Source organism: Rhineura floridana, chromosome 17, assembly GCF_030035675.1.
Source record: "Rhineura floridana isolate rRhiFlo1 chromosome 17, rRhiFlo1.hap2, whole genome shotgun sequence".
NCBI lineage: Eukaryota > Metazoa > Chordata > Lepidosauria > Squamata > Rhineuridae > Rhineura > Rhineura floridana.
In genome coordinates this window covers 8339172-8361426 of record NC_084496.1, presented here as the reverse complement: position 1 = coordinate 8361426, position 22255 = coordinate 8339172, and the positions used below count along the sequence as shown (strand labels likewise).

General features: G+C 45.2%; 1 protein-coding gene across 2 annotated transcripts in view; it reads left to right on the top strand.

Annotated features, from left to right (window-relative positions):
* ABCA3 (ATP binding cassette subfamily A member 3) overlaps window positions 1-22255 on the top strand; it is a 104742-nt gene that overhangs the window by 75405 nt on the left and 7082 nt on the right. For both annotated transcript variants that reach the window (XM_061599439.1, XM_061599440.1), the window contains 12 exons: window positions 1256-1354; window positions 2036-2228; window positions 3854-4157; window positions 4870-5143; window positions 7614-7818; window positions 8782-9001; window positions 11148-11306; window positions 13809-13981; window positions 15949-16083; window positions 17662-17856; window positions 18713-18900; window positions 20755-20925. In XM_061599439.1, coding sequence (XP_061455423.1) covers window positions 1256-1354; window positions 2036-2228; window positions 3854-4157; window positions 4870-5143; window positions 7614-7818; window positions 8782-9001; window positions 11148-11306; window positions 13809-13981; window positions 15949-16083; window positions 17662-17856; window positions 18713-18900; window positions 20755-20925 — 2316 coding nt within the window. The remainder of the gene's footprint in view (window positions 1-1255; window positions 1355-2035; window positions 2229-3853; window positions 4158-4869; window positions 5144-7613; window positions 7819-8781; window positions 9002-11147; window positions 11307-13808; window positions 13982-15948; window positions 16084-17661; window positions 17857-18712; window positions 18901-20754; window positions 20926-22255) is intronic.

The window sequence follows — 22255 nt, the reverse complement described above, 5'->3', positions numbered from 1 at the left end:
CCCTTCTCGGGATTCCTTCCAAAAGGCTTTCCCTTAGCAGATATTTTTATTCTTCGTTATGAAATGATTCATTTGGGGAAGGGCTGTAGCTCAGTGGTAGAGTAACTGCCTTGCATGCAGAAGGTCCCAGGTTCACTCCCCACCATCTCCAGTAGGGCTGGGAAACAGTCCTGTCTGAAATGCTAGGGAACTGCTGCCAGTCAGTGTAAACAGTACTAAGCTAGATGGACCAGTGGTCTGACTCAGTATAAGGCAGCTTCCTGTTGGTTTCACGGCAGGGGAATCTGCAGTAGTAAATAAGAAGAAGCACAATTATTATTAATATTATTAGGCAGATTTGGAAGGATGCCACGAAAACCCCCACACACCATAGCATCACATCATGGAAATGAGTATCATGCTTATGGAAGCAAAAAGTAAAAAAAAAAAGATTAAAAAAAAATAAATGGAAAAATTGATAGGCCTTGGTGCGGACAGAAGAAACATCATGTTATCTCATGGGAGTGGTCAATATTTTTTTTAAATGCCAAATTCAGGTGTGCGTGTCTTGCGTCCACAAAAAGCCTTTGCATGGGCTCAATACAGCTCATGGGCCACACTTTAGCCACCCCTGCACTAGGCCATTAGTGGCTCATGGGAGTGGTCAATCAAATTGCCCCAGGAAAGGCAATCTGGGTTAGTACTCCAAGATTTCTTTCCTTGGTGTGGTTGTAGCCTGCTTGGGGGGGGGGGAGAGTGCTTGAGGGTTATAGAACTGCCCAGATATGTAAAGTTGACATGTTTGAAATTTTTAGGTCAACTTGTTTTTAACTTCTGGTTTTTAGTGAGTGTAGAATCTTTTTTTTTTTTATTCCCACGCAAGCGCAGGTTTGTGAATGTGCTATTGGGTGGGAAGGAAACAAGGGGCTTGGCATATGATGGAGGAACGCCCATGGAACGCCTATTGCAGGAAAGTCCACGGCATTGCGTTCGAGCACATGGACATTAATGCAATTGATTATTGGTTTGAGTATCAGTTTTTTGGTGATATTTCTAATACGGATTTCTGAATGTGAAAATCCATACTAGCTTGCAACGTCATATGGACGACAGTGAATTAATGAGGACAAAGTGGTAACATTGCAGATTATACAGTTGTATGGACGAGCCATTAGTCCGAGGGTATGTAGCAGCCCTTCCTAGAATGCTAGGAATATGCTTTGAATGCTGCTGTTCCTCCCTGTTTCCAAGTCTTCTAATCCTCCTGCTCTTCCAGGTTTGAGGCTCTGTTCACAGAGTTGGAGTTCCGGCGAGAAGAGCTGGGCATTGCCAGTTACGGAGCCTCGGTCACCACTATGGAGGAAGTTTTTCTCAGGTAGGCTGTTGGGAAACCTAGGAGGAAGGCAAATATGCCGCTTCTGCAGAAATAAATACTAACAAAAACATTTTGGGTTGTTTTTTTTAAAATAAGACTGTCTTGCAAAAAAACAACAAAACCCAATGATGCTTTATTCCACTGAAAGTTGACTGAAAGTTTTAACAGGCATCCCACGTTGTCTTTTGGGCTGGAGGGAATCTGAGATGAACAGTTCAGATCTTTGCATGTATAATCAGAAGTAAGCCTCATTGGCTTCGTTGGGACTTGCTCAAAGGGTGGTAGTTCAGTAGTAGAGCCTCTGCTTTGCATGCAGAAGGTCTCAGGTTCAGTCCCCAGCATCTCCAGGTAGGGCTTGGAGACACCCTTGCCTGAGCCACTGCCAGTCCGTGTTGACAATATTGAGCTAGATGGGCTGTCTGACTCAATATAAGGCAGCTTCTGATGTTAAATTGGTGGAATTATTTGGTGAAACAAACTGGGGTGGGGGGGAATAATTTCATGAAAATGTTTCTCCTGAAATTATTGGGTCAATGCCATGAATTTCTGTTCAAAATTGGGAGGGGTTGAAGGATGCTTGTACGCCACCTTGAGCTCCTTGGAGGAAAAGTGGGATATAAATGTAGTAATAAATAAAAGCAGAGGCTGTTCACTCTCATGGATTTGGTCTCTTTCTTTTAGAGTTGGCAAGCTGGTTGATTCCAGCATGGACATTCAAGCTATCCAGCTGCCGGCTTTGCAGTACCAGCACGAGCGGCGATCCAATGACTGGGCCATGGATGACTCCAGCAGCCTGAGCGGAATGACTGACATGACGGACGACAGCGGGGCTCTGATCACAGAAGATTGCTCCAACATTAAGCTGAACACAGGGGTGAGAGCTCTGATAGGTGCTTCGGTGCTTGAACTTAGCAATCGATGAATCACAGGAGCTGGCGGAAATAGGACTCGCCATCATGCACAGCTGGGCTGAGCATCCCGAATGTGGGCGCAGCTTAGATTGGAGTTGTTTTATTCTCAGTTCCTTTCTTAATTAGTCCTAATGTTGGGTTTGGCCTCTGCCACTGGCCAAAACACCAAGGGCTACTGGGTGGCTGTACCCACACACATCCCGGCCTCCCAGGGAAAGCCTCATGACAAGAAGGAAACAAATCTGGCTCCAGATATATCCGTATAAGTTGCTGCAGGAAATGTGCTTCTCCTTTGCTCCTGCAAGAACATAGTGATGACTACCACCATGAATGGCTTTAAACGAGGGTTGGATCAATTCACGGCAGACAAGGTTATCAGTGGCTATTAGCCATGATGGCTTTCTTCTACCTCTGCTATTGGAGGCAGTACGTCTCTGAGTACCAGTTGTTGGAAATCCCAAGTGGGGGAAGTGCTTCCTGTAGGCATCTGGTTGGCCACTGCGAGGACAGGATGCTGGACTAGATGGGCCACTGGCCTGATCCAGGGAGGCTCTTCTTATGTTAGAGAAAGGACACTCCGCTCTCGCTGCTCCTTGTCCTGGGACTGCAGCAACTGAGTGAGGTATGGGGTGGCTTCTTCAGAAGGCCCCAGATTTCAATCCGCGGCATCTCCAGGTAGGGCTGAGAGAGACCCCTGTCTGAATCTTTGGCGAACCACTGCCAGTCAGTGTAGACAATACTCAGCTAGATGGACCAATGGTCTGACTCAGGATAAGGCAGCTTGCTGTGTTGCAAGTCAGCAAGGACTACTGGGAGGCCAAACCCCCTTGCCCCCCAGGAAGGTCATCACGGTAAGGGAGAGACCCAACCTGGCCCCATCCGTCAGCTAGAGAATGAGCAGCTGCTCCAGTGCTTGCTTTCTTCTTCCCTCCCCATTCCTTTTTCCTTTTGTATCGTGCATATTACATGGTGAGCCTGCAGGGGTATGTCTTGTCTTTTATCATATGTAGAGTGCTTAGGGAAAAAACCGGGTGTTTTATAAGTACACCATCCTCCACCACCACCCTCCAATTCTATAGCACATTGGGCTGGCATTTTCAGTGAGTTTTCTGCTATGATTCCAAGATTACTTTCCTTGTGTGTATTGTAGCCTACTTGGGGGGGCGGGGAAATCCTTGTGAGAAACTACCCAGATATCTAAAGTTGATATACGTCTTAATATACAATTTTATTTTATCTTGTAATGTAGATTTTTAACTGCTGACTTTATTTGCATTTAGAAAAGTTTAGGTCAACTTGTTTTTAACTCCTTATTTTTACTGATAATTTTAATATGTATTTTATGCAAGCTTTGTAGGGGTTTTCACAATTAAGCATACACAAATTATGTCAAATAAAATACATAAATAAAGATGATAGCAGCTCGCTGATAACTTCGAAGCTTACATATTCTGCCAGTGGAACTCCACCTTACCTAAACAAATAAAAAGTAATAAAAACTCATGGTAACTTCAAAGCTTATCTGTATCTTGACAGTGGGAGCCACATTACCTCTTTTGCATCCTTAGACTGCTCCTTTTCTCCATAGTTCTACCTCTGCTGCCAGCAGTTCTACGCCATGTTCATGAAGAGGGCTGTGTACAGCTGGCGCAACTGGAAGATGATGATAGCGCAGTTCCTGGTGCCTCTCATTTTCACTGCCCTTGCCCTGATTGTGGCCAAGACCTTTCCAGGGTCACAAGACTCTTCCCTGCTGAAGCTGACCTTGAATCCGTACGGCCAGACAACGGTGCCCTTTTCAGTCTCCCAAGAATCCAGCTTGGCCCAGAGACTAGCAGCGCAGTATAAAGATATTGTGGATGCTGAGCACCAAGAACCACTGGAGGTGGTAGGTGAGTAGCAGAATTAGGGCAGAGGTGCTAGGCAGAGAACCAATGTTTATTGTGTTTTCCAGCCCTTTAAGCAAGAGGATGTGCTCCAGATAGTTTGTTCGCAGTGTTCATGGGCATTTGAAGCGCTGAGGGGGAAGGCCCAGTCGCCGAATGTGCAAAATCCAAGTAGATGCTGGGAGGGAAAGGGAATGGTTGTGGCTAGGGTGTGTGTCTTGCAGGAAACCGGTTAGGGAATCTGTCAGATAGGGAGATTGGTTAGCAAAGAAGTCGGATTTGTGGGGTAGGGGTCTCGCACAGAGCCTAGGGAAAGGAAGAGCTCTTGGAGCAAAGAAATGAGGAAAACAAAGTTCCATATAATGTTAGACACCCAACCAACTTTTTGGCTGCCAGTTTCTTAAAAGGGAGGTGCTATAAGCAAGCACCAAGCCTTAATAGGCAATGCATATATGCTATTTACAGAGATCTGTTTTTAACTCAGCTTGTGCCACAATTTGCCATAGTTTCCAGCATCCTGCATCCGTCAGTTTCCTGGAAAGCCCAGTTTTTGTTCAGACAGCAAGTTTCTAGACCTCATGGCCACAGAGAAAAATCTTTTCCCACTAAACATCTGTAGCAATATCTGCTGAAGTCTAGCCTCAAAATGGAGTTTTATTGGCCAGAAAAGGCCCAAATACGAGACCTATCACGTTGATGAAACTGGTGTCATTTGTAGGCGACTTGCAGGAATACCTGATTTCTCGAGCAGTCGAAGAGGCGGGAGCCTTTAATGAGCACTACCTTGCAGCAGCTTCCTTCGAAGAAACTGAGGGCCAAATGCAGGTCACGGCTCTCTTCAACAACCAGGCGTATCACTCCTCCGCCACGGCACTGCTCCTGGTGGACAATGCCTTGCTGAAGTTACTGGTTGGCCTGAATGCTTCCATCACAGTTGCAAACTATCCACAGCCGCGCAATGTCACAGAGACAGCAAAGGACCAGCTCCGGGAGTGAGTTGAAGCATTCTCTTTCTCTCAATTTTAAACTATTCTTGTTAAAAAATATATATATATACTATTGCATTTTACATCTTGCCTTTCCTCCAAGGAGCTCAAGGTGGCATGCATGGTTTGCTCCCCTCTCTTTTTTATCCTCACAACAACCCTGTGAGGTAGGTTAGGCTGGGGGAGAGTGGCTGGCCCAAGATCAGTTAATGAGCTTCATAGCTGAGTGGAGATTCGAATCTGGGTTTTCCTCAGCTCCTGAGAAGCGGTAAGAGACATCCGCATTGGCCTTCCACAAAACATCCACAAAAATAAATACTGGGGGCCTGTCCTTGCTTGGTCTAAAGCAGCCTTCGCCAACCTGGTGCCCTCCAGCCCAGATGTTTTGGACTACAACTCCCATCAGCCCCAGCCAGCACGGCTGTGCAGTGCTGTACTCATGGGAGTTGCACTCCAAAACATCTGGTTGATGAAACGGGTCTGGAGAACGCCATCTGCTTCCTGCCTGTTGCCCTCTGGGCCAGCCTTTCCCAACCAGTGTGCCTCCAGATGTTGTTGGACCACAACTCCCATCAGCCTCAGCCAGCATTGCGAATGGTCAGGAAAGATGGGAATTGTAGTCCAGCAACATCTGGAGGCACACTGGTTGGGAAAGGCTGCTGTAGACTCTGCGTTTCAGCATGTCTTATTTTGACTGGTTTTAAAAGATTGATTAGGTTTCTCTCTTCCCCTTGTGAAGGCTGGTTCCTCGTATGATATTTAGAAGTGGGGTCCTTCCTAATGGTGCCATGGTGTATTTTAAATGTTTTTTATTCTGTGTTGGTGGTTGTGATTGTTACGTGTTGTAAACCGCTTTGATGCTTTTAACGAAATAGCGGTGTATAAATATTTTTATAAATGAATAATTAGCAACTGCGTTTGAGCAAGCTGCTGTCGGTATTCTACAGAGTTTGAAGGTCTAAGATTGCTTCCTATAGTGCCATGCCTGTTGAGCAATAATATCCCCTAATAGTGGACACTTTTGAGAGCTAGTTTTTTTCCCTTCAACAAAATGACCTGCAAAAAACTTTTTTTAGTTATTATGTTTATAGCCCACCTTTCCTCCAAGGAGCTCAAGGTGGTGTATGTGGTTCTCCACTTCCCCATTTTATCCTCGCAACAACCCTGTGAGGTTGCCAAGTGGAGTAGTGCAGCTTTCCACAAAACCAGCCACTCTGTTCTATTCCCCTTCAAGTTTATTTCCCCACCCCACCCCAAATCAATCATATTCCATGTCCACTGAGCATGTACAGATGTTGTTCTGCAGACCTCAGAGTCCCCCTGAGTGTAGCAGTACCATCCTCTTAAGCGTGGCTATTGCCATTTTGGCTACTTAAGGCCTGACACCTGAAGAATCGAGATCAGTTATTAGTATATACAATGACTGCTGTCTTTTTGTCCTATGTGTCTTTTGTTTTTTAAAATTGTTTTGTGAACTGCTTTTGGGGCCCTTTAGGTTGAAATAGCAGCATAGAAATTGTAAGATCATCGCGTTCTTCCAGAAGGTCATTTGAAGGATGGGGTGGGGCATGGATTCCCCCTCCCATTATGGCTTATCCTAGTCTTGCCTAACTTGTTTCCAGATGTTTGAACGACCACTCCCATCATCCCTGATGATTGGCCATGCTGGCTAGGACTGATGGGAGTTGTAGTCCCAACAATGTCTAGTGGGCGACAGCTTGGTGAAACCTGATTTTATCCCTTTCTCATACCTGCCATTCCCTTCACACCTGTCTTTTGCCCTTGGATTGGCAAGAAGTGGAGAATGTGCAGATGGCAACCCTTTGTGGGCTAGACTTGGTCCAGGTCTGCCAGCTGATCTCTCCCTAGCATTGGAGTTCCTAGGATACTCTCAGGCCACATTCACACCATGCATTTTAAACACACTCTTATTCCACTTTAAACAGTCATGGCTTTCCCCCCAAAGGATCCTGGGAGCTGTAGTTTGTTAAGGATGCTGAGAACGGTTAGGAGACTCTCCTATTCCCCTCACAGAGCTACAATTCCCAGAGTTCCCTCGGGAGAGGGATTGATTGTTAAACCACTCTGGGAATTGTCACTCTGAGAGAGGAACAGAGGTTTCCTAATAACCCTCAGAACCCTTAACAAACTACATTCTCCAGGATTCTTGCAGGGAAGCCATGATTGTTTAAAGTGGAATATTAGCACTTTAAGAACATAAGAAGAGCCTGCTGGATCAGGCCAGTGGCCCATCTAGTCCAGCATCCTGTTCTCCCAGTGGCCAACCAGGTGCACTTTAAATGTACGGTGTAACTGTGGCCTCAGTCTACATTATAATCCCCTGTTATTTCCCTAGATTGGCTCTTTCCTTTCCCTTGCCATCCACCCACCTTAAGCCCTTTAGATAGGTGGGCTGTTCATCAAAAATAAAGAGCACATTTCCTACTAACCTCTGCTGTCTCTAATGCCCCATCAGAGGCCAGACAGGTTTTGTCATTGCAGTCAACTTGCTTCATGGGATGGCGTCCCTGTCCAGCACCTTTGCGCTCCTGCTAGTCAGCGAGAGAGCAATCAAAGCGAAGCACGTGCAGTTCGTCAGCGGCGTCTATGTCATCACTTTCTGGCTCTCGGCCCTCCTGTGGGACCTCATCAACTTCCTCATTCCCTGCGTGCTCATGCTGGTGAGTTGACTCCTTCACGTTCCTCAGACGCTTCCCAAAGAAACCCTGCAGTGGTGTAATTGCTACGTATGTCTCTCTCTCTCTCTCTCACACACACACACACACACACACACACAGAGAGAGAGAGAGCGCTTTTTGATACCATCGAAAAGCACCAGCAAGACGGGCTGCTCAAAGGATCCAAGAGAGAGAGGCAGCATTGCTAATCAGGCACATAATCAGACATTTCTGGCCGTGGCTCAGTTGGTAGAGCATGTGCTTTGCATGCAGAAGGTCCCTGGCTCAGTCCCTGGCATCTGTAGTTGCATCCTGCACTGCAGACTCTGCAGTGAATCAGCGGTTGGGCTAGATGACCTTCAGGGACCCCTCCGACTGTAAGATTCCATGATCTCCAGTTAAAAGGAGCAGGGATGGGAAAGACCTTTGTCTGATAGGGTTGTACCAGTCAGACTGTTTCCAGTCCATGCCAATTTTACATGTATCCATTCGGGCCATTTTTCTCTAAACAACAATAAAATAAGGTAAAATTGTATGAATGGTCCCCCAAAACACAATTTTTTGCATGCATTTTCTACTAAAAGAGTGGTTCCCAAACTTTTTTCCCCCACATGGACCGCATGAAAATTGCTGAGGGTCTTGGCAGACCACTTAATGGTTTTTCTGCTTGTTGAGCAATTGTAATGTCCTGTGCATGATTTTTAATTGTATTTTTATTGCTCCTTTTAGTTCTTACATTGTATTTTTATTGGTTCGCAAATTACATTCCCTAGAATTCAAATTATAAATCAATTAAAATACAATTAAAATACAATTAAAATCAGTATGAATATTTAACATGGACACGTCCTCGACCATTTGAATGAAGCTCGCAGACCACTGGTGGTCCACAGACCAAATTTTGGGAAACCCTGTGCTAAAATACATTTCTCTCTCTCTCTCTCTCTCATTGGTTGATCCTTCCAGGTGATATTCCAGGCCTTTGATGTGAAAGCCTTCACCCAGGACAACCATCTTGTCGATGTGATGCAAATCTTTCTCCTTTACGGCTGGGCCATAATCCCTTTCATGTACCTGCTTAGCTTCTTGTTTTCTGTGGCCGCCACGGCCTACACTCGCCTCACCATCTTCAGCATCTTCTCAGGCACAGCCACCTTCCTGGCGGTCACTATCATGAGCATTCCAGGTAAGACCTCTGGGACCCCATCACCTTTGTTGAATAGGTTTCATAGTCTCAACTTAGTCCTCGTTCACACAGACAGTTGCTTCAGGCAGTGCTGTTTTCAGGGTGTGGCACTCTAACCTGGAAGAGGCAGGGCATGCAACCTGAGAACTCTCTTAAGGCCCTTCCAGACATCCCTTTTATTGTACATTCATGAGGATTCATGCTCATGATGCTATGAGGGTGCCCACGTTCAATATTGTTTGCTCCTGCAAAAGTTTTGGGTGGCCGTATTGCTTCACTTCCAATCAGTGCACATCCTGTAACTTTTCATATCATGAACGCTGTGGTATAGGGGGGTGGTTTTGTCCCACTTTGTTGCCCTATAGGCCCTCCAGATGGCAATAATGTGGTTGCACTGGGGAAACATCGCAGAACAACTAATAAAGCAGAATCATTCACCATTAACGCGCTACTATTGTGTCAAGAGCATGTTGCAGAAAACACATTAAAACGCCACCCTAAGGCAGTATCTGATCTTTCTGGATACTCTCCGCAAAGTAGAAATGGCAACTCTGTTAGGGTGGTGGGCTCTCTGCTGATTGTGGGGCTCTTGCAAAAGCCCAGCCTTGACACCCTCTGGACTTCAGTTTAACATTCATTGTTCATTTATTTTATATATATAATATATATATAAGACAGTTTAGAAAGCAACAAACAGAACTTCACTCAAGCTTGCTCTGGATCCCTATAAGGATTCTGTTAATCACCTAATATATATATATGAACGTAATTGTGATTAACCAAACAGAGGTTTCAGCTTCCGCCTTCATCAGCTGCCAACATACAAATGCTGTTACCAAGGTGGCAGTTACAGAGCTTTGAGGATGGAATGCTCAGAGGGGCTTCATTTGCAGAAGCTAAGTAGTGGTGGTACTGTCCTCCAGGTTCAGGCCATGTGGTGCCAATGTGTCCAGAGAGTAAATCCAAAAGTTCTCCCTTTTGGTCAATGCTGTTGGATCTGCTGGCATCTCTATCGCTGTAATGGAAAAGTCCAACAGGCTGTGACCCTCGATGTTAAAATGCTTTGCAACTGGTTTCTCCACTTTTTTTGTCAAAATTGCCGACTTGTGGTTCCTGAAGTGCGTGCATAGGTCAGTTGTGGTCTTTCCTACGTATTGGATATGACATCCTGGTCTTTTGCACTCGATAATGTAAACTATATAGCAGGACCTGCAGGTGATGTTCTGTTTGATGTAATATGTCCTGTCTGTCCTAGTGCTTGTAAAAGTGGCTGTCTTCCTGAGGTACACACAGGTGATACAGCGTTTGGAGTGACAAGGATGAGACCCTGGATTGGTGATAGGTGGCTTAAGCACAGCTCTCACCAACAGTCTGCGCAAATTAGGAGGTTGGTGAAATGCTATAACAGGAGGCCTGCTGATGGCTCTGGTAAGATGTTCAGAGTTTGCCAGCAATGGGTAGCTCTCCTTGATTGCTCAGTGATAGTTAGGAGATGCTGGATGGAAATCTACCACAAATGGAATCCGTTGCTCTCTGCTCTTTGACACCTCAGTATGATGGAGGAGGTTTTCTTTTATATATATATATAAAAACAAAGGTGTAACCCAGTCATTTATGCAATATCAAATTTATATTTGACTAAATTGTCATTTTTGGAGTTGATATGGATGGTTTCATTGTTTTTAGAGTTTGCTGGATTGACTTTCTACTTTTTAGAGCTTTGAGTATTTTATTCTGCTTTTGTCTTGTACACCACTTCAGTGGCTTTATGCTGTGAAGTAGTTTATACATTTGTTTACTAATAATGATAATATATCCCCTCCTTCTGCAAATGTATAGAAAGTAGCTAATGCAACGATATAAAACAACCCACCACCACACACGAAAAGCATATACCACCTAGAAAAACTAAAATGTACCACAACTACCATAGCAGCATACAAACAAACAAAAAAATAGACTCCAAGGCCTTCTCCTGCTCTGTCTCCAAAGGCTTGGGCAAATGGATCCCTGTGCTCTGTGAAAAAAAGAATAAGAATTAGACACACACATTTGCACTCTCTCTATATATAAACAGGGCAGTCACAGGAATATTTACATGGCTATCAAAGGCTACCTTTCTAATCTTCCCACATTTGTCTTCCAGAGCTTGGGATGGTGGATCTTTCAAGAATGCTGGATAAAGTCTTTCTGATCCTACCTAACTACTGTTTGGGAACAAGTATCAGCGACTTTTACCAGAACTACGAGTTCATTCAATTCTGCTCTTCCTCTTTGGAGTCTGTCATTGTCTGCAAATTGTTTAGTGAGTATCCAGAATCATCTTTTATCTTTGGCTTCTGCAGAAAGTCAGAACTTCTCATCGCAAAAACAACAGCTCAGGGCTGCCACTAAAAACAGCATGTTTGCTTCCAGCTTGCCCCATCCCCTACCATGTACACTAGGGATGGGCAAGAATTTCAGTTCAGTTCACAGCCCAAGCCGAATCTGTCAAATTCACGCTTTCTGAAACAATATGAGGACCGAAACACAGCTCTCCTTTGAAATCTGCACAAATCTGAATTGTGCAATGCTGTTGTCCAACCAGCCAATGTTTACAAAATGCATATATAAGGGAAGGTGCACATAAAAATGGATATGAATGAGTGAAAATAACATGTAAAAATGCATTATATGATGAGAAATGGCTTGCAAAAATGTGCACGTTACTCAGAACTGCAAACAAATGTGTATGTTAGGAGAAATTCATACTAAAACGCTGGACAATTTTCATGAGATTTTTTTTTTTAATCGCAAATCGCTGCGGAAATGTGGAGAGCTGAATTTAAGATTGGAAAAACAAAAAGCTGAGAGAACCAAAACTGACAGATCTTTCCATCCCTGCTACAATCAATGGGTGGTATTCAACGCTGGTCCTACTCAGAGTAGACCCAATGAAGTTAATAGACATGATTAACTTAGGTTTATTAATTTCAGTGTGTCCACTCTGAATAGGACCGCGCTGAATGCAATCTGATGTTGTGGCACACTGCAAAGTGAGAAAGAGTGCAAACCAGGGCTACTGCTCTGTGGCAGCTCTGCTTTATGATATCATGTCATCCTACCTGTTGCCATAATCTTTTTTTCACAATTATTATACTGTGCCATCAGCACATGTGGCACCCTGCAGTGCTGTCGTTGTTCATGATTGGCACTATCCTGAGATACAAGTTCATTCTCTGCAGGGATTTTACTGTGAGTATGGTTACAGATTATTTCGCTAAAGGGAGAATGAAGAGTCTGGATACTGAACAGCTCCCAATCTAGCAAATGTCTAGGAGGAAGGGCGGGAAATGGGTGGGTGGGTAGGTAGGTTCATAAGCTGGACAATGTTCTGTTTCATTTACTTTTAAGTACCAACTTTCCTCTTTAAATGAAAGTCTTAAGGACAGTTCAAAGGACTACTTCATCTACGTTCCTGATCGCAGTAAGAGTGTTGTGGACTATGTGCTCGCTTCCTCTTCCTTTTGGGCTATATGTCATGCAGCTAATGCTAGAAAATAGAACTTATGGATGGGGGAGAAATTTGATTCAGTTTGCATTTCAAGCCGAATCTATCAAATTGCACTTTCCAAAACAATATGAGAACCAAAACACAGCCTTCCTTCAAAATTTGCACTAATACAAATTTTGTGATGCAGTTCTCCAACCAGAGTTTACAACAATGCATACATTAGGGAAATATGCATGCAATAGGATATATCAATGAAATAACGTAACAGAATTCGTTATAAGAAATTGCTTGCAAAAATGTGTAACTTTGTCAAAATTGCATGCAAAAATGTGTTTATTAGGAGAAATTCACAGTAAAATGCTGAAGATTTTTCATTAGGTTTTTTAAAAAAAAAATGACAAATTTCTGCAGAAATGTGGAGAACTGATTTTCAGATTGGAGAACCTGACAGAACTGAAATTGTCAGATCCTTCCATCCCTAACAGAGCTGAAAGTGACCATCTGCCTCTTAAATTGATTGTGTCCCTGCCCAATTGTTATTTTTTTGAATGTACCAAGACCATTTGGAAGGCACAGTGGTGAGTGAAAAGCAACTCAAGGGCTCGATTAAGATGGATCAGGAAACTGGGTCTGTTCTACTGAGCCGTCAGTAACGGCACCCTCCAGTAATGTCATTGTTCATGACTGGCACTAAATTCAAAGGTAGATCAACCCCTGTGACCCAATGAAGTAACACTAATGTGACAGGGCAAACACTGCCCAATTGAAGGACTTTTAAAGTCTTGCTTGATTTCGATTGGAGAGTGAAAGACCTGTTTCTTTCCTGGTGACGTCAAGGAGATGTAGGGCCCCTCCAGACTGGTGTTTTATTGCGGATGCATTCTGCAACACATCCTTGACACTGTAATAGTGCATTAGTGGTGAATTTATGCTGCTTTACTGCTTGGTTCCCAAATGTGACCACATTATCACTGTCTGGAGGGACTATAGCATAACAAAAGCAGGGCAAAAATAAGCCAGAACATTTGTGGTATTAAAAAGTGGGATTTCTGTAGGAAGGTAGGGAAGATGCATTTAGAAAAGCAGCAGAATATGTTCCCCAAAATATCAGCAGGTGCAAACAGTATTGAAAGCGGAGTTGCTTACGACTGCCCTGGTAGTGCTATGAGCACAAACCATCATGAATGTGCAATAAAAAAGACATCTAAGAGCCCTTCCGGAGGTTTTGGACTGAATTATGCCCTTAGTCTTTAGTGATTCTAATTTGATGAAGTTTAAGATTACACACTCTCTCTTTTCTGCCCCACCTTCCAGATATTACTTTCCAAAGAAACTACTTTGCGTGGGAGAGCCCTGGGATTGGCAAATACTTGACTGCCATGGCTGCACAGGGGCTCGTCTTCCTCATCATCCTCTTCCTCATTGAGACCAACCTGCTTTGGAGACTGAGGAACCTTATCTGCGGCATGCACCGGCGGCGGAAGTGGGTAAGGGCTTCTTGGCGAGAAGCAGATTTCCTGGGTGACAGACCCAGAAGCCCAGCTTCTCCGTGGGCTGTGCGTGGGCTGTAATTCCGCAGCATGGAAATTGGCATCTAGGTTCCTGTGAATCTCTGCTTTCAACAAAGCAGTTTGTGGACCTTAAAAGTGCAAAACTATGTGCTTGTGAAATGTCAGAAGCCAAAGAAGTTGCTGGAAAAGATTTCCAGGGCTCATGAGGCCATAGATGTTCTACAGACCCTTCCTCCTTCCTGCAAACCTGCAAGAACTGGAGAATAAATTATGAAAAATAATGGAATGTGCACATTTGAGCTATTTGCACAGGTTGTAGGATTCAGCTTTTCCTCTTGCAGAATTTGACCCAGAAGTCTCTGTTTTCATATTATTTTGTTTTTAATGCAAAGTGTACACAGTCCTAGAATATGTTACTTATTATTCTTTATTTCAGCTGTTTATTTAACTCTGTCACCAAAGTTTCTAATATAATGGGAAACCAACACACCCCAATGTTCTGCAGAGTTGGGTGCACTGAAGCTCATTGAAATCAGTGGACTTAAGTACACCTAATTCTGTATAGGATTATATTGAGAGTCTGAGGATATTAATAGGTCTGTTTTAGTATTTTAGGTCAATAATAATAATAATAATAATAATAATAAATTTTATTTTTCAGCCGCCTATCTGTCCGGGTTAGGGACACTCTAGGCGACGAACAACAAGAATAAAAACAATCCATATACATCAACATAATCAAATTTTAAGCTAAAGAAACCATCCATTAATTCAGTTATAACATAAAATTAATCTGTCCCAATCTTGTAGGCCTGCCTGAACAGCCAGGTCTTCAAGGCATGGCGATAGCTGGACAGGGAGGGAGCATGTCTGAGATCGAAAGGGAGGGAGTTCCAGAGGGTGGGGGCCACAACAGAGGATGCCCTCTCTCTGGTCCGTACCAGCCTAGCTGTTCTCACCGGTGGGACCGACAGAAGGTCTTGCGAGGCTGATCTCGTCAGGCGGCACAATCGGTGATTCTGGAGGCGTTCCTTCAGATATACTGGGCCGAAACCGTAGAGGGTTTTAAAGGTCAACACCAACACCTTGAAATGGCAGCAAAATAATTCTGTGTCTTGGTTCTACACAAATTCAGCAATCAATTCAACTTATTGGGACTGTCAGCTAACTAATTAAATAAATCTCAGTTGAACAATTGTATGAGTTTCTATCAATTTTAATATAACACTCACATGTATTAGCATATGAATAAAGTGCCACTTTAGAAAAGACATGCCCTATTTTATGAGGAATGCATCTTCTGAGATGCTGCCTGGAACCCATGGTTATTATACGCATTTATATTAAAAATAATTAACAATATTTTTTAATATCTGTTACCCAATTATCAATTAGTCTAACTGATAAATCAAGTAAATATTGCACCCCTATAATTTATACAACATGCTTCTATTACCCAGTTTGCACATAATGCTAAGCCATGGTTTATTACATGGTGGTTTATTAAACTGTGGTTTGTTTGACTGTTCAAATCCTGCCCAGCAGCTTAATTATGGTTTGCTTACTGCCAACAAACAGTGACCTGAAACCGTGGTTTGTTGTTGACTTACAAATCTTGGTTTGCTTTAACTACGACTTGGGGTTACATGTGACTATGGTGTTTCCTTAACCATGGTTTGTTTGGCCACTCCACCCCAGGTCCTCATCAAGTTACAAAGGCACAACATAAGAGCAGCTGGAAAACAAACCAAACTCTGGAGAAACAACTTTGGATGGTTTGTTTGATCGTGTGTGGAACAGCTCATGGTTCACAAGTTGCGGTTTGTTAAACCGTGGCTTAGCATTATGTGCTAACAGGGCCAATAACTTGCTCAGCAATGCCAGAATCTTATGTAGCTACTGTATGCTCATTGTTTGCTTTCTGTTGGCTTTTTCCATAACAGGTGATGCTTCTGAACAGAGTCCCTGTGCTTCCAGAAGACCGGGATGTTGCAGATGAGAGGAAGAAGGTTTTGGAGTCACCAACAGCATCACTTTCATCGCTGAACAGTCCCTTAGTCATCAAGGAGCTTACCAAGGTGAATGGAAGCATCTGATCCTTCTGTCTGAGCTTGAGGGTAGTCTCTGTTTGGGAACCCATAAAAATGATTCTGATTCTGATTATTTTAATTTGTATATTGCTTACTTGCCAAAATAGCTTCTAAGTGGTTTACAAGTATAAAATCAGTTATAAAATCCGCACATAATTAAAATATACAATCAAACAAGCCACTTAAAAAGTGTAACAGTCAAAACAGTTAAAAAACAAATAAAATGATTGGCTCAGGATTCATGGGAACGCTTTCCTAAACAGGTGTTCATGAACTGGTGGAATGCCAATATTGATGGGGTGCCTCATCTTTCACCACAGAAGGGCATTCCACACTGATGCAACCAGTGAAAAAGCCCACCTTGATGTTACCACAAGCCAGTAATCATCAGGTCATGGCAAAACTAACTATTTTCTGTGTGCCTCCTTGGGGAAGGACCATAGCTCAGTGATAGAGTACATGCTTTGCACTCCCAATTCAGTCCCTAAGTGGTCAGGTAACAAATAAAGGGAAAGACGGCTGTCTGAGACCCTGAAGATCTGCTACCAGTCAGAGTAGACAATACTGGGCTAGGTGGACCAATGGTCTGACTCAGTATAAGGAAGATTTATATGTGAAGATACGTAACACATGAAATTACATTGGGGAAGAATCTGCTCTGCTAGTTAAACTGCCAGCACCTGCTAAGTTAAGTAATTTAATTGAGGCTTGTAAGCAGCTACTTACCTAGTCGCCTATGGAGAATCAAAATGGCCTCCAAGCAACCAGCTGTTCTGCATAGAGCTAGAGACTCTTCCTTTTAGCATTCCACAGATGATTAATGTAGGGATGCATGGACTAATGAGGGGGGCTTATATGCCCATCTGGATTTAATGTGAAGCTGATAATACTAATAGAGCTTTAGAGTGTTCAGAGCATGCGTGCAGTAATTGGTACGGCGATACTATAAGGTAGCTCAGTATTTTTATTACTCCAGTGTTGCAGATGGGAGTCTAACAGTGCAGTCTTTTTTGCATGTGTATCCAGTCACTTTGAGTTCAATGAGCGTTATTCCCAGGAAATTAGGTACGTGCATGAAGCTGAAATAACAGTAGCTAGTGTCCAAAGAGCTATTTTATGCTCACCCCAAAGCTTGGGCTTAGCCAATAAGATTTTTTACTTTGGCACAACACTTTGTGACCTCAGTGGTCAATGCATGTGTACATCTCAGTGTTGTCACCAAAAGCAAATCATTCGACTGGTCTGTGTAAATACTGTGAGCTGATCAATATTATCCATAGAATTTTTGTACACCTCTGACAAGTCTGGAGATATATGGGCTCAAATGGAAAGTGGCATTTTTCTAGAGCCCAATCATGTATATTTATAGGGCTTTCTCCAGGTTTCTAGTTATCAAATGTCAGCCATCCAACGGTTGGCTCTTGTCATTCACTCTGGCTCCACCTACTGTTGGTTTCTCTGCCTCCCGTCCTACCGGTCCCACCATCCACGAGTTATGATGTCACTTCTTTGGGAGGAGCTGGGGGCGAGCCATCTCACGACCCAGCAGTTTTGCTCAACTTCCAGGTGTACAGCAGCAGGGACTTATGTCTGGCTGTGGACAGAATATCCCTGGCGGTCAGTAAGGGCGAGTGCTTCGGCCTGCTTGGCTTCAATGGGGCAGGCAAAACCACCACCTTCAAGATGCTGACAGGGGATGAGAGCATCACGTCGGGAGACGCCTATGTGGACGGGCACAGCATTCTAGCCGATATCAAAAAGGTAAAGGATAAGTAGAGCTGGGATCACCATTAAGAACAGCCCTGCTGGGTCAGGTCAAAGGCCCACCTAGTCCAGTGGCCGGCCTGTTTGATTGATTGATTGATTGATTGATTGAAAACCTGCACTTTCATAAAAGTATATCAAGGCAGTATACAACATAAAACGCTGTTTTCACAGTAGCTAGTGAGATGCCTTTGGGAAGCCCCATGAGCGCAACAGCATTCCCCCCACTTGTCATCTCCAGCAACTGGCACTCCAGCGACTGAGGAGGTAGAACATAGTCATTGTGGCTAGTAGCCATTGATAGCCTTTTATTATTTGGACTGCCTTCAAGTTGATTCTGACCTATGGCGACCCTAGGAATAGGGTTTTCATGGTACGGAGTATTCAGAGGGGGTTTTACCATTGCCTTCCTCTGAGGCTGAGAAGCAGTGACTGGCCCAAGGTCACCCAGTGAGCTTCGTGGCTGTGTGGGGATTCGAACCCTGGTCTCCCAGGTCGTGAATTTGTCCAGTCGCCTTTTAAAGTTGTCGAAGTTGCAGGCCATCACTACAGTTCTGCAACCCATTCACATTATACAAAAAAAGTCAAGCTTCTTTTGGGGAACTCATTCTACTTTTATTAGTCACCAACCCACCCACCCCCAAAGCTGGAACCAGCGCTGTAGCTGCTAGGCTCTATGACCTCCCTGCCCTACAAGCAGGGCTTCTCTCCCAGATGTTCACACTTAGCGAAACAAATCTTTTTTCAAGAGAGGACCCAATGGTAGGAGTTGGTAGGACACTGAAGCCTTCAGCGCATAGGTTGGCAGACGGTTTTGTTGACTTAGTTTCCTTGGTCTGTTGTTTACGTTCAGGTCCAGCAGCGGATTGGTTACTGCCCTCAATTTGATGCCCTTTTGGATCACATGACTGGGAGGGAGACCTTGAGCATGTATGCCCGGCTGCGGGGGATCCCCGAGCGCTACATTGGCAGCTGCGTGGAGAACATGCTCCGAGGGCTGCTCTTAGAGCCACATGCGAACAAGCTTATCAGGACATACAGGTGAGGTGGGAACGCGGCAGGCCCCCAAAGCTCAGTTGCAGGTGTGGCTGATTACTGGACAAGCCAACGCCATGAACTCCAGCCAGGGTTGGCACCAGGCATGACTCAGCCCATTGTCATCCTCCCCGGTACACCCTCCTGATGCAGGCGATGCGGGCTTAAATAGGCCTGCCCACCCCACCTACCTCCTGCACCAGTGCTTAGTGTGCTAGTGCGCTGCACGTGCATGCCTGCTATCACCATGCATGCCTGCTATCACCCAAGATGGTGGGGGGGGCATCAGCCTAGGGATGCCCCCACCGCCATCTTGGGTGAAGGTAGGTATGTGCGCACAGTGCGCTAGCACGCTGACGCAGCAACACAAGAGGTAGGTGTGGCGGGCGAGCCTATTTAAGCCTGTGCTGCCCGCATGGGAGGTGTTGCCTGGCTTGGTGGAGCACCCGTTCTGTGATCCACAGCAGTGTTGGGTCGCTGGGCCCCATGATCCAATGCTGCTACAGATCATGGAGCATGAGCTCCAGCCTCAGGAGGGGCCCCTCGGGCCATTAGCCAGTGCCCGACCTGGCCACCTGCTGGCACCTGGCCTGACTCCAGTCCAGAGAGTCATTGCTAGACACTAGTATTGGGGCAGTACAGCTCTTTTTCCTGAGTCTGCCCCCATTCCCCAAACTCAGCACCTGTGTAACTTTTTATTTGTTGGGAGGCGGCAGAGGTTCTAGTCCTTAGGAAGGGGGAAAAATCTGCTGTGTGCTCAAAACTCTCTCAAGGCTGGTCAAAGCACTCAGGTGTCTGAAGACCAGACTACACATGACATTAGTCATATACCTAGTCCTGGCCATGCTTGGTGGTGGTTGTTTTTTTCAAAGGACATAAATAGCCAATGCAGGATGGTCTGAGCCAGATCAGTACCATGCTGTAGGAAAGGGTTAGGGAACCTTTTTGGCTTGGGAGGGGGACAACTTTCACAGGTAGGAGGGACAACCCAGCAGTCAATCGCAAGATGTCTTCATAACATCATATGAGTGACAGGTGGGTTGTCCCGCCCACCTGTCAAAATCCCTTATGTGGGGTCCCCAAGCGCCTGGGAGCCCAGCGGCTGTCAGGCACTTGGGAACCCCAGTGCAAGGGGTGTTGCCAGCCCTGTGCTTGGCTCTGTGGGAAGTGCCAAGCATTTGGCTGGCAAAGCGCTTCCGTCACCATTCCCCACCACCTGATGGGAAAGGGAGATAGAAGCCTGCTTTTGCAAGCATCAGTGGTGTGCCGGAGAAGTCCCACTTTCAGCCAATGCCTGCAGAAGGCACCCGCATCCCATCAACTGATGGGGAAGTGGGAAAGAAGCGCTTTGCCAGCCCTCCTCTCCTCCCCAAACCTCCCCTCACAATCCAAAGAAAAAGGGGGAGGATGGGAATCCTGCGGGTTCAAAGGCTGCGAGCTCACTAGTTGCTTACAGGAAAGCATTTCCATTGGTGACACCTGGAGGGGGGAATGGGTTGATCTGCCAATCAGTTGCAAAATCTGTTTAAAGCTGACTTTAAAAACAAAACAAAACACCACACTCGAGCTGCTCCCACCAGGTTTTACAGCAAAGAGGAGCCAGATTTGACTAGCGTTGGGTGCCCCCATTTTCAGAAGAGAGAGATGGAGACGCACTGGAACCGGCAGAACAGTGAGGGTGTCTCTACCCAAAGATTCATTTAGAGTGGTGTGTGGTTTGAACCTAAGTCCATCGTTTCTGGGTAAATCACGGGGTGAAAGCAGCCAGGACTGAATGGTCCGTTGACGGCGTTGTACGTCTGTAACCTTTTCCACCATGCCTGCTTTTTCTCATGGCTGCCTTTCTCTCTCTCTCCCCAGTGGTGGCAACAAACGAAAACTGAGTGCAGGGATAGCGCTGATTGGTGGACCCCCGGTCATCTTCCTGGACGAGCCCTCCACTGGCATGGATCCTGTCGCCAGGCGCCTGCTGTGGGATGCAGTCGCTAGGACACGGGAGTGCGGGAAGTCCATTATCATCACTTCTCACAGGTTGGGGCTGTTTTCCTACTCAGCATGAGGGAAAGGAAGGGGATGTCAAGGGAGGCGAGAAGCTGTGCAGAAGGGGGTTTCTTCTTCTTACTGTCCTCTATCTGTAATTTAGGAATTATAATGATCTACCTCACAGGGTTGTTGTGAGGCCAAACACAAATAAAAGGTAGTAAAGGATTGCAAGTTAATAGTGTGATATAAAGGGGGAAGTGGAGCTCTCCAGCCTCACTGCCATTTGATGGAATATCTGCTTAAAACAGGGGTTAGGAACCTCAGCCCTGGGGGCCAAATGCAGCCCTACATGTCTCTCTCTCTCTCTAGCCTTCAGGAGTCTCCCAGGCCACACCACTTCGCTCGCCACACACTCCTCTTCCCAGGCCACGCCCCTTCCTAGCACTGCTTCACACCCTTCGCAAGTATTTTTGCCTGGCTGAAATGTGTCCTTGAATTCCGATAATGCCTTTTGCTTGTCGGGATGGAGGATAGAGAGGGGTGTGTTGAGTGTGTGTGGACAATAGCCTAGTGCACAAAAGGTAGAATTCGCATTGATTGCTCCTTCTACTTTTGCCTCCGGCCCCGCCCACCATTGGCATGTGGCCCATGGAAGGTTGCCTAGAGTGGCCCTTGGGCTGAAAAAGGTTTTCCCCCCCCCTGCCTTTTATTGTTATTTATTTGTTATTACATTTATATCCCACCTTTTCCTCCAAGGAGCGCCAGGTGGTGTACAAACTGCAACCCTGTGAGGTAGGTGGTTTGGCAGAACCCATCTTGTGAGGTCTTAATTTTAAGGCTTGCTCATATTTCATCTCTTATTCTCAATATTTATTTATTTGGTGTTACATTTAGATCTCGCTTTCTTATTTTTATTCGTGTGTGTGTTTATTATTACATTTATATCCCACCTTTTCCTCCAAGGAGCACCAGGTGGCGTACAAACATGGTTCTCCTCCCTCCCAATTTTATCCTCACAGCAACCCTGTGAGGTAGGTTAGGCTGAGATGGTGACTGGCCCAAGTTTCATGGCCAAGCAGGGATTTGAACCCTGCTCTCCCAAATCCCAGCAGTCTGACACTCTGACCACTACACCACACGGGCTCTCAGAGTTAGTCCTCGCTTCTGAAGATGCTAGACAGCTGTTGCTGGTTAATACACTTAAACAGGATTCGGATTACAAACAAGCCTTGTGGGTTGTGCGACAGGATCATTATTCTAGTCCAAGCTTGACACTCTTCCCCAAATCACTATCACACCGCAACCATAGCAGTGGACAGCTCCTTGAAAGCTCAGACTAAAACCTGGAGCGGATTCCACTGCCCCACTGACATGGAGC